This window comes from Salvelinus namaycush, chromosome 1 (genome assembly GCF_016432855.1).
Source record: "Salvelinus namaycush isolate Seneca chromosome 1, SaNama_1.0, whole genome shotgun sequence".
Classification (NCBI taxonomy): domain Eukaryota; kingdom Metazoa; phylum Chordata; class Actinopteri; order Salmoniformes; family Salmonidae; genus Salvelinus; species Salvelinus namaycush.
Window position 1 is genome coordinate 56986722 of NC_052307.1, and position 16279 is coordinate 57003000.

Genomic DNA, 16279 nt, shown 5'->3' on the forward strand with positions numbered 1-16279 from the left:
CATCCTAATGAGACCTGTGGGAGATGCCCTCTCTCTGTTCTTGGCTGCATCAGTTTGACCTGAAATCTGACAGCACCATAATTCAGGGCTGCATGGTGCTGTTGATGTGCTCTGAATGAGACTCTGTTCCAGGACTGTAGAGTGGAGCTAACAGAACAGCAGGGTACTGTAGTGTACATGCATGAGAGCCTGTAGCTGATCTGGGTTGACAACTGCCTTCCCAGGCCCAACTACTGTCAAAGCATGTTCAAATCCTCCACCAGTCCAGTCCCTCTAGATCCTACCCTGGAAATGCTGTCTGACGGCTCCCACATTTAACCGCCTCCGTATCATCATCGTCATAAAAAGAGGTAAAACCATAGGGAACCATGGAAACCAAGCCAACGTCACAAGAAAAGAAGAGCCACTCCAAGCTGTCAGATGACGTCACACACGGAGCAGGCCTGGCTGCCTCTTGACAGGGGGAAGCCACATGTTATGTCACCACGACACGCCAGCGGCTACAAATCAATTAGCAGTCCTACACTGCCAGCTGAGCAGTCCTACACTGCCAGCTGAGCAGTCCTACACTGACAGCTGAGCAGTCCTACACTGCCAGCTGAGCAGTCCTACACTGACAGCTGAGCAGTCCTACACTGACAGCTGAGCAGCCCGTGATGCTGCTTTCTTTTTCCTCAGGCCTAATCTGGGCTGGTGTTGACCCTAGGCTTCACATCTGCCAGACAGGCAGTGACACACATTGACATTTTCATCATTTAGCAGGCTCTCTTATCAAGAGCGACTTACAGGAGCAATCAGGGTTAAGTGCCCTGTTCAAGGGCACATCGGCAGATTTTTTTCACCTAGTTTACTCGGGGATTTGAAACAGCAACCTTTTCTTTTACTGGCCCAATGCTCTTAACTTCTAGGCTACCTGCCGCCCCACCCACCCACCCACCCACCCACACACACACACAGTCTTTCTACCCGCTGCCGTTTGTATTTTACTATTACCTGTCTTCAGGATGACCACCTGCTCATAGTTGAGTAATCCACGAAGGAAGTGTATGATGTCAATCTCCTCCCAGACGGTTTTGAAGTCTAGTGATCTGTTATGTTGAACTGATCTAATGGTAAGTCATAGTCATACCCAGCCTGCTGCTCTGACATCATTCAACTACCTTTGTTTGAGGCTTATTTGAAGGACGAGCTTCAGCTGTCAATCATCTGCAGGCTGCAGACATGAAATGAAATATCCCATCTGTACTCCCGGAGATGCATTATATATGAGGGTGGTGGAGTAGTCAGAAGACCTTTAAGACCAAAGTCAACGGATGACTACTGGACATGGGAGAAAAGTTTCCTTCTGCAAAATGGTAACCCTCGAAGTACTTTCAAAATTGTGTCAGATTGACAGCTATTGTAAAACCGGAGAGAGGAAACACAGTAATCTATATATTTTTCTACTATATCCTTGTTTTCCGAATCTTCTTCTCACATTTGTTATGTGCCTGTTTGAGCCCTTTACATGTGTGCCTCCATTGTGAGTTTAAATCTGTATATTTTAATTCAACACTCAATATTACACACCGAATGCAGAAACAACCAATAAACCAGCAGAAAAACCTCCAGAAATATGGACTCATGTCTTCAAATTCCAAAAGAGAGCGGAGAGCAATGTCTCTATGAAAGCTCCCTTATCTGTTGAGCTGAACTGAAATGTGAGTGAGGGTGGTTACTTCCTGACTGACAGCTTGGCAGAGGCGGAGAGAGAAAGGGAAAGGAGGATGTGTACTGGACTGAACAAAGCCTGCAGATGTTCCTCAATGCAGCGAATCTGCATCCTAACTAGAGAGGAGGAGAACGTAATCAGCTCACATAGTTCTGTCTGTCACTCACACTCACACACAGATATAGACCTGCATGTAGACACACACACACAAACACAATCTCTGTAACCCTTTTCTAACGTTTCGACTTTGAATCTCTCAATATCTCTTTCTTTTTATTAATCCTCAAGTAGATCATGGGGATATGACTGCTGAACTAGGCTAGTTCACTGAAGTAAACACTTGTGACAATGTAGGACCAGTGTCACACTACCTAATTCTTCAGTAAAAACAGAGGGATAACACATGGCTTTCTGAGATAGATGGTTCCTGTTCTCCCCTAACGTCTGGGTATCATCTTCCCTGGGTCCCGTTGTGACGCTCAGCGACCTGATCAATCTCAGCTACCTGATTAACTCTCCTAATTGAAGGGCCAGTTTGAGTTAACACTGGCTTCAAAGAGGCAATAGTTAGAGGCCGGGGTCATCAACCTTTTCTTGCCCAGGGACCCCCTCCCAGGCAAACCGGCAACCCAGGGACCCCCATCACGCATTTGCCCAAAATCACCAGGTGAATGATAATTGCAAAGGAGAAGTAATCAACATTTTAAAATGAATAGATTTGGTAGATCCTTTTTCATTATTTTGACCTACCGACATTATAAAATCGGAAGAGCAGCTAAGCGCAGCTATTGAGCTGGTTACACAAAGGTCAGCAAAATATGTACAGTACCAGTCAAAAGTTTGGACACAGCTAATCATTCCAGGGTTTTTCTTTATTTGACTATGTTCTACATTGTACAATAATAGTGAAGACATCAAAACTATGAAATAATTCAACATGGAATCATGTAGAAACCCCAAAAAGTGTTAAACAAATCAAAACATATTTCAAAGCAGTCACCCTTTGCCTTGTTGACAGCTTTGTCACACTCTTGGCATCCGCTCAACCAGCTTCATGAGGAATGGTTTTCCAACAGTATTGAAGGAGTTCCCACATATGCTGAGCACTTGTTGGTTGCTTTTCCTTCACTCTGCGGTCCAACTCATCCCAAACAATCTCAATTGGGTTGAGGTCAGGTGATTGTGGAGGCCAGATCATCTGATGCAGCACTCATCACTCTCCTTCTCGGTCAAATAGCCCTTAGACAGCCTGGAGGTGTGTTGGGTCATTGTCTTGTTGAAAAACACATTATTGTCCTACTAAGCGCAAACCAGACGGGATGGTGTATCACTGCAGAATGCTGTGGTAGCCATGCTTGTTAAGTGTGCCTTGAATTCTAAATAAATCACAGACTGTCACCAGCAAAGCACCCCCACACCATCACACCTCCTCCTACATGCTTCATGGTGGAATCCACACATGCGGAAATCATCCGTTCACCTACTCTGCGTCTCACAAAGACGCAGCAGTTGGAACCAAAAATCTCTAATATGGACTCATGAGACCAAAGGAGAGATTTCCACCGGTCTAATGTCCATTGCTCGTGTTTCATGGCCCAAGCAAGTCTCTTCTTCTTATTGGTGTCCTTTAGTAGTGGTTTCTTTGCAGCAATTAGACCATGAAACCCTGATTCACGCAGTCTCCTCTGAACAGTTGATTTTGAGATGTGTCTGTTACTTTTACTCTGTGAAACATTTATTTGGGCTGCAATCTGAAGTGCAGTTAACTCTAATGATCTTATTCTCTGCAGCAGGGGTAACTCTGGGTCTTCCTTTCCTGTGGCGGTCCTCCGAATTGACTTAACTTCATGTCATAAAGTAATGATGGACTGTAATTTCTCTTTGCTTATTTGAGCTGTTATTGCCATAATATGGACTTGGTCTTTTACCAAATAGGGCTATCTTCTGTATACCAACCCTACCTTGTCACAACACAACTGACTGGCCCAAATGCATTAAGGAAAGAAATTCCACAAATTAACACTTTTTTGGTTACTACATGATTCCATATGTTATTTCATAGTTTTGATGTCTTCACTATTTTTCTACAATATAGAAAAGAGTAAAAATAAAGAAAAACCCTGGAATGACTAGGTGTCCAATTTTTGGACTGGTACTGTATGTCCATGTCAAGAAAGCTTACCAGCAGCCAGCGGCACTGGTAGCCTACTCACTGGTGCTTTTTCAAAGCCTATGTCAGATACTAGTGTAACTTGCTCAAAATTAGGAGTTGAGAAATGAAGTTGACACCATTAGAAATATTATCCTCTTCTTTACCATAGGAATAGTAGCTCATTCTGTTGTTGCGAGCGAAATTCATAAAAACATTGAAATAAAATAAAAATAGGGCCTACCGAGTGGTGCAGCGGTCTAAGTCACTGCATCACAGTGCTAGAGGCATCACTACAGACCCAGGTTCGATCCCGAGCTGTATCACAACCGGCCGTGACCAGGAGTCCCATAGGGCTAGTCACAATTGACCCGTCGTCGTCCGGGTTTGGGGAGGGTTTGGCTGGTGCGGCTTTACTTGGCTCATCGCGCTCTAATTACTCCTTGTGGCGGGCCGGGCGCCTGCAGGCTGACCTCGGTCGTCAGGTGAACTGTGTTTCCTCCGACACATTGGTGTGGCTGGCTTCCGGGTTAAGCGAGCGGGTGTTAAGAAGCGCGGTTTGGCGGGTCATGTTTCGGGAAGACGCACGACTCTACCTTCGCCTCCCGAGCCCTTTGGGGAGTTGCAGCGATGAGACAAGATCGAAATTGGAATGAAACAGGGGAGTAACATTTTTATATATATATATACCCTGTTATAGGCAAATAAAAGAGTGTCATCGGTGCAATGGAGACAAAAGCATATCAGTCGGACTCTGCAGCGAGCTACCGAGCGCCGGCACGTTAACCATAATAGCACCGGAGCCTCAGGAACCAGAGGCGGGTGCAGTTTGAAGATGAGTTTAAAAAGATCAATGCTGGGCATAGGCTGGGCGCTGAATGCAGCAATTAGCTGTGTCTCTGGGTCCCACCGTGGGCCTTTATCTTATAATTTCATCCTGTGAGTGACCCAGACTTAAAGTCAATACCACAGTGAGGCCGCTCGATAAGAGCTCAGGGGATCTGAAGCCAGCGGAAAACAGCTCCTGTCACCACCTGACGTACAACACACCAACAAGGGGAGGAGGGTGGGGTTGCTCGAGTCTGAGCCTTGTCAAAAGTCACCCTATGGACTTGGCAGAAACACCCCATCCATTATTGATTGCATGTTGGTAGAACCCCAGAGACTGTTGTCCTTACTGTACTTCCATTAGGGCCAGATGAATCACCTGCTCTTCCTCCATCAATGCCCACCTTCAATGTCCAACACTAGCAAGTCTGTCAATCAATCCCAACCTGAAATCCCTCATCTGCTCCCATTCCCTCCCTCTCTAACCCCCTGACACCATCCCTCTGAACACCACAACAACACAGTCAGAGTGTGAGTGAACCCCAGCCCATCTTTTCACTGCACACACAGTTTATCTACCCATAATCCTTCCAAACACCTCCCCCATTACTACGTTCACAGGCTTTCTTCATGCTGAGGGCTGGAGGGAAGGAAGACGCGACTCGCGTTTCAAACAGTCACAGCTGAACTGCGAGACAGCAGAGTTTGTTCTGCATGCCCACCAGTGGGTTATTGTGTGACACCAAGACTGGCTTGTCAAGGGAGGATATCCATGCTGCTCCGAGCGCTCTTGCAGATGGGAGGAATATGTTAGAGCAATAGGAGGACAGAGCTCGTCTCTCTGGGTTCCCGGCGTGCGCCGTCAGAGGCGCGCGAGCACGCACTACTCAGTGTGCTACTTGACGCGTACTGTACGCCACAGCAGGAGCAAGAGGGCACAGGCAGTAGTTTGCCATTCGTAGTTAATTACCAGAGTGCTTGCTCCCTCTCCGGCCACTTGACGACTTCAGCACACTGCTGATCTACCAGTGCTTTACTGAAGAGAAACAACCAACAGCTCAGAAAAGAGAAGAGGACAAATCCTACTGGGTCAGTCGTGTGAGACGAGGGAGTGTACATGTGAAAGTTTGTGTATGTGTGCAAATGTGGGAGTGTCTCAGTGTCTGGGCCTGACGTTATAGGCAGAGGAGCAGTCATAGCTCACAAACTAAAGCAGCCCACCAGTGGGGCTGTGGAGGGAGAGATGGGACGAGAGAATGAAGGAGAAGGAAATAACTGCTTCGCCTTTAATTAAAACCCAGCAGGCAGGATTAAATGGCATGAAAGTAGCTTTTTAGTGGACACTTTCCGTTTTTCAAAATGTCAGCTTCCCAAATGTCAGCCATCACTACAGCCACACTGCTACTCTTTCTTCTAGGCTGGGGAGGGGAGCCACACAGAGGAATGAGGTGAGGAGTTCAGTTAAAACACCCAAAGGATGCTGGGAGATGCATGCCCTGCAGTCATTCGTGTTTGTATTGATGCGTGTGCTGTTGTCTAATGCAAACTAATATGGATGTAGCCTGCAGTCATCAGAGCGTATACACCGCTGCCGACTCTAGTCTCAGGGAATAAGGATGTTCTTGTGATATCCTGAAAACAGTCCGATATAAAAACCTCATGTGCTCTTCTCCGGCCTAATGCTGAGAGGAGTGCATAAAATTATGCGGTGATGAAAAGGGGAGATCTACATGAAAAGTTTTCAAACAGAACTGTCGAGTCTAAACAGAACTGGAGAGAAACAAAAGGCGTGTGCACAGAAAAGGAATACAAAGCACGCATACAAACGTGGATGTTCACAGACATGGACTCGCGCACACACACACACACACGCGCGCGCGCGCGCGCTACCTGCAGAAGGTGAGAAGTTCCGACTCACCAATCACTTTGACGAAGTATGCGTCGGCTTCAAAGTTGTTCTTCAAAGCGTGGATGGCGAAGCCCTCTTTCCCCTCCTCTTTGCTGAGCACGATCATATCCAATATTCCCTGCAAATGAGAAAATGGTAATACATGACGAACAAAAAGGAAATGGAGGCAAAGCTTTCTTTGATGGTCTCTTCTGATGTACCACTTCATCACCGTTATGGATAGAGAACAGATCCTCCATTACAGCAGTTATCTGCACTCCTCTCACGCTCTTTGTCAGGGAATTACAGAGAAAATGAGCCAACTCCCAGAGACGGGAGTGGAATATAGATATAGAGATGGATAACTACTCCCTCCACGGAAACGAGAAGACAGGGCATATCGCACTAAAATACATATCATAAATAAATCACACAGCCAAAACAAACACATTGATTATGTAAACTCTAAGCAGGCAAGGCCATCTTGGATGCGGTAATGAAAGAGAGGGATGCCGGGAGGCAGGCGGTGATGGGTTAAGTCAGAGCGAGACAGAGCTCTCAGGAAGAAGGATGGGGAGGGAGGAGTGGAGGAAAACTTTGACTAAATAAGACGTAAGCTGTCCCAGATGGTGAATCTTGGTCAGGATGAAAGCTACGTGTCTGTTTAAAGATTTTTTAAAAAACAACCAGATTTGAGATGCAGCAGATCTCACTCTCCAAATCTCCTGAAGAGCTGATGGGCCCAACCCGTCTTATCTACACCTCTCGACCGCACACATCTCATCTCAGAGGGGGGCTGTGCTGTGAGCTGATTGGGCTCCTAAGGGGACAATGACCGTGCTCTGTCTGTCAGGCCCTGTCGCTTCACTGTGCCAGGGCCGGGCTGGCATCCTGCGCTAGTTGTGCCCTGCAGTGACAAGCTCATCTTGGCACACCCTTCCGTCGGCCCAGAGTGGGATTAGGAAAGAGAGAAGCTGCCGTAATCTGCTTGCCAGAGTGGGAGAGAGTGCCTCATGAGCGCGCCATTTCCAGCTTCATGTCGCTACCGCCGCTGAAGCCTCTCAGGGAGACTGGTGACAAAAGAGGATCCAGAGCCACCCACAAACAGGACAATTAACAAGACTAACCATACTAGAAGACACATACTAGAAGACACAAAGAGTCAATTCTTGCAGACAAAATGAAAACACTCCCCAATGGATTTCTGTGCCATTCAAACTTGGAATTTGTGGAGGTTGTCATACAAATTGAAACAAAATCCCACTAAACCCTGCTCTGCGATGATGTAAATGAGACTACATGACAAACTTGGATGAAGGTCAGGGTGACCTAACCTGACCTATCCACAGCAGTAAACACAGCTGCTGGTGGGATCTAGACTACAAGACAGAGTGAAAAAACGGCAATACTAAAGTCATTGAGAGCGGCCAGTCTGCCAGTCTCCCAGTCACAGCTGGTGTAGTAACAGCTCTGCTGCTGGTTAATTGGTTAATGATGAGATGCGGGAGCCCGAGGTCACCAGTGGTCTTCCTTTAAATGAGCAGAGCCCTTGTTTGTGTTACAGTGTCGAGGCGTAAAGACAGGAGCCTGGGCTAATTAGAGAGAAAGAAAGCGAGAGAGAGAGAGAGAGAGAGAGAGAGGAGGAGAGGAATAGAATGGGATAAGGGGATGTGCTCACATCCTCATAGATGTCAAATAAGGTGGCAGGGGGAAGCGAGAGGGAGAGAGTGAGAGTGAGAGCGAGAGATAGGAGGATGTACTCACATCCTCATAGATGTCAAATAAGGTGGCAGGGGGAAGCGAGAGGGAGAGAGTGAGAGCGAGAGAGAGAGAGAGAGAGATAGGGGGATGTACTCACATCCTCATAGATGTCGAAGAAGGTGGCGACGGCGGCCCCGGGGATGGCCCCCAGGTCAGACTGGTCCCAGTGGACACGGAACATGCGGCCCACATCCTTACAGCTGGCGTTGTCACACGGAACATTCTCCAGGAGGAAGGCCTGCTGACCACTACAACACAGAGGAGAGAGGAGGAGATGCTGTTAGGGACTGTACAAACACATCATGCGTTAATCGATGGATACTGTACACACACACACACACACACACACACACACACACACACACACACACACACACACACACACACACACACACACACACACACACACACACACACACACACACACACACACACACACACACACACACAGAGACAAGGACGGAAAAAAACAACAGAGGTAGGTACTCGTCGAAAGATGCTACAACATAATTAAAACATAGCTGAAAATTGACTAGAGCAGGGTTGTCAAACACTTTTTGCCTGCGGGGCTGCAGGTCTTCACCGAGGTCCGGAGGGCCACACTGAAAATGAGTTATATTTGCTCTACGTAAAAATCTGCTAAAAATAGTCCTCTATCCCTCATTTTGGGAGTTTTGATACTCCCCGGCTGTCTAACTTTCATTTTGGTGATTTTTAGCAAGCTAGACACAGTCAAGAAACTGTATAAATGTAGGTCCATTTTCATTCCTACACAGTTCCCATTTGGTTTTAGTTATTTTAAAGTATATTGATTTTTAATATTTTTTTTAATTGTATTTTATTTCTTTATTAAATGTTTTACTCAAACCACCCGCGGACCGGATTGGGCCGTACGTTTGACACCCCTGGACTAGTGAAAGGGAGCAACGATACAACAGAGACCTGTGCAGAAAATACTCAGCTAATAGGCAATTAGTAGCCGTGTCCACAACGGAGAAAGACACATACGACTTGTTTCAATCCATTTGAACGGGGGAGGGTTAGAACTCCAGACTGTATTGAACAGGGAAATGGAAAAGTTTGGTTGCAAAGCTTCCATTTTCCAACATTTGTTTGAGGTGTTTTTTCCGTCACTTTCTTTCTTCCTGTACTCATTTCTGTCGAGACGGTTGCCCGTGTATACGTCTTCAGATCTTATCCTGAGTGTCGAAACGGAGCAAGTCTAAAAATAGAATCAGCGTGAAAATGTTCTCTTTTTCCGCCTGTCTTTTCATTCCATTCTCTCTCCCTCTCTCTTTTCTGACTGCAGCCGTCTTGAGCACTGAAGGGAGCGTTGTGGTGGAGAGAACCGGCGGCTATGAGGCTGATAGAAACTCTCACCCTTGAGGACGGCTTGTGTGTGTGTGTGTGTGTGGGTGTTGAGAGAGAGACAAGGTATGAGTGAGAATGTGTTTCCATCTTTGTGTGTCGCTGAAAGACTGAGAAATGTCACACTGCAACGAGGTTCCATTGGTATGCTCACCACATCGCCTAGCAAGATGGAGAGAGATAAACAAACTAGGAAATGGAGACAGTCTCCAACTCCAACACACACAAAAGCATGTCCTTCCACATTATGAAGCCAGAGGACAAACTCACACATTCCCTATATTCTCCGTCCCTCTCTTCTCCCACCAGGACACACGTCTGCATACTCATTTTAACAGAACAAAAAGCCCAGCTTCTATCAAACTGGGAGGACGTTGAGACTAAGGTGTTGAACTGACAACCTGCTGTACTTCCAGTGCGGAGCCTTCGTCTACCAGGGTTCAATTAAAACTCCATCTGGTGGATCGTGTTCCAGGCGGCTGGATGAAATCACGTAAAGACAATTTGAGGACAGGCATCATGCTATGCCGCCCTGGCACTTTGTAAGGGATTGGAAGGATAGGTGAAATTACACATGTAGGGAAGGTTTGTTTTTGACTTGTCTGGTCATGTCAATATGGACATTGGCATTTCTCTCCAGCCGCATGGCCGGATCCAACACACACCACTAGCCTTTAGTTGTGAGAATAACCATCCAGAACTTTTTTATTAATATTAGATGTTTACTACGGAAGTCTGGGCAATACAAGGCACTGTCTGGACACAGATTGATGTCACAAATTGGTCATAAGTGCCAACCACAATGTGTGGCAGGATTAAGTCGAACTAATGCCACTCTGGAGCGCTACCACATGCCCTTATGAATTTGGCAAATCAGAGCCTTCATTCAAATGAACAGTTCAATGTACATCTGAATGAACCATGTAGTGTGCAGCTCAACAGAATCTCACACCTGAGACAGGATTAGAAATGTGGTTGAGGATCTTTTGGCTGTAAAAGCCGAACAACAAAGGATATTTTTTGTCCTTATTCCAAATTGGATAGGCAGACAATGGTCTGCAATTCTCCCCTGTGGATGCCAGTCTGAGTGAATGCCCCCAGTGGCCAGCCTCCAGGGGTGGGCACACAGACCTGCAGAGAGGAGTGTTGCAACACACACTCCTGTGGACAAACATCATTCCACAGCTAACTAAATACACACACAGCGTCTTGTCCGTCCACAGGCCTGTTGGAGATAAGGATTCCTTCTAGCTTGAAGTGGTCAACAACATCAAGTCCAAACTACGTCCTAGAACCGCCTCCTGGGTAAATACAATCAGCACTCTGTCAGAAAGAGATTTCCCTGGGAGGACACTCAATCAGTAATATCTATTCTCAACTGGATGGATGAAAGTACTAAGATTCTGTCTTTGATTGGGTGTCCGCCTCATAATCAGCCCCACATCTCAATCGAACTGATGCCTGTGTTTATCGATCTCCTCTGTGCAGCTAACGATTGCCCTAGAACGTGTTGCAACACAGGAGTGATGCTGACATTTAAGACTTTCAGGCTGAAACTTAGAGATAGCACCCATTGTTATTCACCGCTGTGTGCGTGCGTGTGTTCTCTCTCTCTCTCTCTCTCTAGGCCTTTTTGTCTTCTGAAAAGCCAGTCTCGCTCCACAGGGGATGTGAGGGCTGTGATGAGCACAAGGTCAGGAGAGGTGCTAGCATCACTGATAAAGGGCAATAGCCTGAGTGTATTACAAATCATCTAGGTAGGATACACTAGAGCACCCTAAGACAAACACACAGAAGCGCACACACCTAGATTCTAGAGCCTCCAAGTCTTGTCTGTGTGGCAAACAGAGCAGAACACGTGATCACACCCAACGAGTCAGCTCCAAAAGCTCATTCAGAAACACACACACACACACTCTCACACTCACTAAACAGAGACACACACAGAAGTACTCACACCAAAGCTCACACAGAGGTAAACAGACAGAGATGCAGTACACAAGTCTTGCTCTCTACCAAGTTAAATGATTTACTGCAGCAGAATAATTCAACTGCAGTCACACTTGTACGAGCTCCATCAAATTGAATGTACTTCTCAACCCTCCACAATTACTTACGATGACAGAAATTCAATAGTATTACATACTATAGACCTGGCTTTCCCAAACTCGGTCCTGCCCTGGGTGTACAGTGCATTCTGAAAGTTCTTTCCCTTTTTCCACATTTTGTTACATAACAGAAATATTCTTAAAAATACATAAATCCACAATCTACCCACAATACCCCATAACGACAACGCGAAAACAGGTTTTTAAGAAATGCTTGCAAATTTATAAAAATAAAAAAACCAGATACCGTATTTAAATAAGTATTCAGACCCTTTGCTATGAGACTTGAAATTGAGCTCAGGTGCATCCTGTTCTCATTAATCATCCTTGAGATGTTTCTACAACTTGGAGGCCACCTGTGGTAAATTCAATTGATTGACATGATTTGGAAAGGCACACAACCGTCTATATAAAAGGTCCCAAAGTTGACAGTGCATGTCAGAGCAAAAACCAGGCCATGAGGTTGAAGGAATTGTCCGTAGAGCTCCGAGACAGGATTGTGTCGAGGCACAGATCTGGGGAAGGGTACCAAAACATTTCTGCAGCATTGAAGATCACCAAGTACACGTTGGCCTCCATCTTTCTTAAATGGAAGAAGTTTGGAACCACCAAGACTCTTCCTAGAGCTGGCCACCCGGCCAAACTGAGCAATCGGGGGAGAAGGGCCTTGGTCAGGGAGGTGACCAAGAACCCGATGGTCACTCTGACAGAGCTCCAGAGTTCCTCTGTGGAGATGGGAGAACCTTCCAGAAGGACAACCATCTCTGCAGCACTCTACCAATCAGGCCTTTACGGTAGAGTGGCCAGATGGAAGTCATTCCTCAGTAAAAGGCACATGACAGTCCGCTTGGAGTTTGCCAAAAGGTACCTAAAGGACTCTCAGACCATGAGAAACAAAATTCTCTGGTCTGATGAAACCAAGGTTAAACTTTTTGGCTTGAATGCCAAGCGCCATGTTTGGAGGAAACTTGCCACCATCCCTACGGTAAAGCATGGTGGTAGCAGCATCATGATGTGGGGATGTTTTTCAGCTGCAGGGACTGGGATACTCGTCAGGGTCGAGGGAAAGATGAACGAAGCAGAGTACAGAGAGATCCTTGACAAAAATCTGCTTCAGAGAGCTCAGGACCTCAGACTGGGGAAAGCTTCCCCTTCCAACAGGGCAACGACCCTAAGCACACAGCCAAGACAACGCAGGAGTGGCTTTGGGACAAGTCTCTGAATGTCCTTGAGTGGCCCAGCCAGAGGCCGGATCGAACATCTCTGGAGAGACCTGAAAATAGCTGTGCAGCGACGTCTCTGTCCAACCTGACAGAGCTTGAGAGGATCTGCAGAGAAGAATGTGAGAAACTCCCCAAATATAGGTGCCAAGCTTGTAGCGTCATACACAAGAAGACTCAAGGCAGTAATCGCTGCCAAATGTGCTTCAACAAAGTACTGAGTAAAGGGTCTGAATAGTTATGTAAATGTAATATTTCAGTTTTTTATTTTTTATACATTTGCAAACATTTCTAAAAAACTGTTTTTGCTTTGTCATTAGGGGCGGCTTGTAGCCTAGTGGTTAGAGCGTTGGACTAGTAACCGAAAGGTTGCTAGATCAAATCCCCGAGCTGAAAAGGTAAAAATCTGTCGTTCTGCCCCTGAACAAGGCAGTTAACCCAGTTAACACTGTTCCTAGGCCGTCATTGTAAATAAGAATTTGTTCTTAACTGACTTGCCGTGTTAAATAAAAGTTAAATAAAATAAAAATGGGGTATTGCGTGTAGATTGATGAGGGGGAAAAAAACGATTCAATCCATTTTAGAATAAGTTTGTAATGTAACAAAATGTGGAAAAAGTCAAGGGGTCTGAATACTTTCCGAATGCACTGTACGTTTTGGTTTTTGCCCTAGCACAACACAGCTGATTCAAATAACCAATGCTTGATGATGAGTTTGTCACTGAATCAGCTGTGTAGTGCTAGGACTAAAACCAAAAGGTGCACCCAGGGTGGGCCCCAGGATGGAGTTTGGGCGATTCCAGACATCCTTCCTCCCAATGAATCATTTTGTTATCTCAGTTTGTTCTGGCAATTTTCACATAGAAACGTCATTGGGAGGAAGGACGTTTGACGTGCTTTTTACATTTGTATCACAAACCATTTGTGAGAAAAAAAACATGAAAGTGGCCATTTTAGGCCCTTTTTAGACATGTACATGCATCCTGTAAGATCCTATGATCTGTGAACCGTACATGATACAGACAACATCTTGGTGTCATTATACTCCTCATAATATGGGGTATGTCTAGATTCTGAAATACACATTTTCACATTCATTTATTCAACATTAAAACAATGAATATTAATATCTCAAAAGTACTTATCCCCAAAAATGTTTTCCGCCTACACTGGCGTGGAATCGGCCATACAAGGCAATAAATACCCTCTCAGCAAACTACTTCTGCAATGAGACTGACACTGAAGAGTGAAATCACACAGGACACAACTGGAGATTGTAGACAGACCCTCGGAGTAATAGAAAACCCTGAACATCAAATACCCACTTCACCACTCAGCACAGCAGTGTTTCACCGAGGGAAGAAGCATTTTAGCTGTCATCAGCACCCTGTAGCTGTGGACGCGGAAAGATCCAGACAAAATCACTGAAATGCACAGAATCCATATTAAAGATGTCTCAGATCCACTCTCATTAGCAAGAGTAAACAGATCGGAGATCAGGTAACAGGTTTTAGACAGATGTGTAACTCTTCGACTGTGTGTGCGTCTATGTGAGCTAAAGGGCTCAGCACTGGGCATGTTATATCAGACACAGAGCCCCGTCCCCTATAATGCGGGTGTGAGTCCTGGCCGGGAACCTGCCGTGCCAAAGCACTCTCAGGCTCCTCACTAATTGGCCACTGTGGACCCTCTGAGAGGCCAGACTGACAGGATGCCTGTTGCCTGACCTCTCTCTCCTCCTCCTCTTCTCCATCCACCAGCCAGCCCAGCCTGTCGGGAGAGGACACCCATCCCAGGGGAGGGTTTAACAGCCCAGACAGTAGTTCACCCTCCCATCTGAGGAAGAGAACTCACCGGTCATTGAAACTCAGCAAGACCAACTACTTCTGTCAATGAATGTGTGTGAGAGAAAGAGGGGTAAACAGAAAGAGAGAGACACAGAGAGAGAGAGAACAAGAGATATAGGCAGGAGGGTGTAGTTTTAGAGGGAGCTGGGGGATCCATAGAGGCTGAAAATGACAGAAAGAAGCTGTTACACCCTCAGGCACACACAAAAACAGCTTCTGATAAAGAGGCACTTCTCAGTATTGTAATTATCATGTGTGTCTCTCTCTTTTGTCCTCCCTACTCCCATTACTCCTGACAAACACTACTGAAACACAAGCAAAGTGATGAGGAGGCTTCAGTTCCTTCCTGTCTGTCCATCCCTCCCCCTAAGGCTGCTTGAGAGAGAGAGAGACACGAGAGAGAGAGAGAGAGAGAGACACGAGAGAGAGAGACACACGAGAGAGAGACACGAGAGAGACATGAGAGAGACACAGATATAATGTGAGTGAGTGAGACAGAGGTAGAGAGCAGACAAGCTCTGACATACTATTCAGTCCTTACCCATTCCACCATAACATATTCAGTGCCCGTCCACCTAGTGCCTTCTCCTACCCTGTCCAACCTTCAGCCTCCTCCTCCTGGTCCTCTCCCTGCTACTCCCTGAGCACTGTGCCCTCTGATCTCCAGCCTGTGATTATTCATCTAAAGGACACTGACCCATTTAAATACACCACTAACCACACACAGATTCTTTGTTTGAGAGCATGCCGTTTTCTGAGTATGCCTATATCCTAAAATCTACAGTAAAGCAATAAGATTACAAAACGTGAAAGGGTCATGCTAGTGTTGTTGGGATGAGAGATGTGCACAAACATTATCTCTCCGACATATGCAGCAAAACCACCTTTCAGTCGACCAAACGGCATAAGGGCATTATCTGTCAGAGTCATAGACCGCATATGATGGTCAGAGTGCTGGTCTACTGAGAAGAGACCAGCCCTGTCATTCGACCAGGTCAGGGGCACAACATTACACATGTCAACATACGCGCGCAACCTCTTTCAAGGAAAGCAAGTGTCTATGACAAGGTCAACATTACCACCTCTTTCCGTGAACTTAAACCAAATCAACATTCATAACCTCTCCCCCACTGGCTCAGACAGACAACCCTCCTCTCTTTCCAAGGTCAGTTCAGGAGAACCTACGGTGCTGTCAGTGTCACAATAGCACACTTCTGTTCACAGGACTCAGGGATTATAGGTCCATGACAACGTAAATGACATGTACAATATATCTATTTTACAGAGGTATGAGCAGGTTGTGGCTAAGCCTAACTTGCTTTCCTAGTCTTGCTACCCACGTATGTGATTTAATGGCATTGCCTAGCAACACCATGGCTTGCGGTTGACGACTCAGTCGG

At 46.1% G+C, this 16279-nt stretch overlaps 1 protein-coding gene across 2 annotated transcripts in view; it reads right to left on the reverse strand.

Annotated features, from left to right (window-relative positions):
* The window catches only part of LOC120046169 (T-cell immunomodulatory protein-like), a 119634-nt gene that overhangs the window by 30911 nt on the left and 72444 nt on the right, over window positions 1–16279 (reverse strand). For both annotated transcript variants that reach the window (XM_038991189.1, XM_038991196.1), the window contains exons 11-12: window positions 8435–8585; window positions 6607–6715 (exon numbers count right to left, since the gene is read on the reverse strand). In XM_038991189.1, the coding sequence (XP_038847117.1) occupies window positions 6607–6715; window positions 8435–8585 (260 nt within the window). The remainder of the gene's footprint in view (window positions 1–6606; window positions 6716–8434; window positions 8586–16279) is intronic.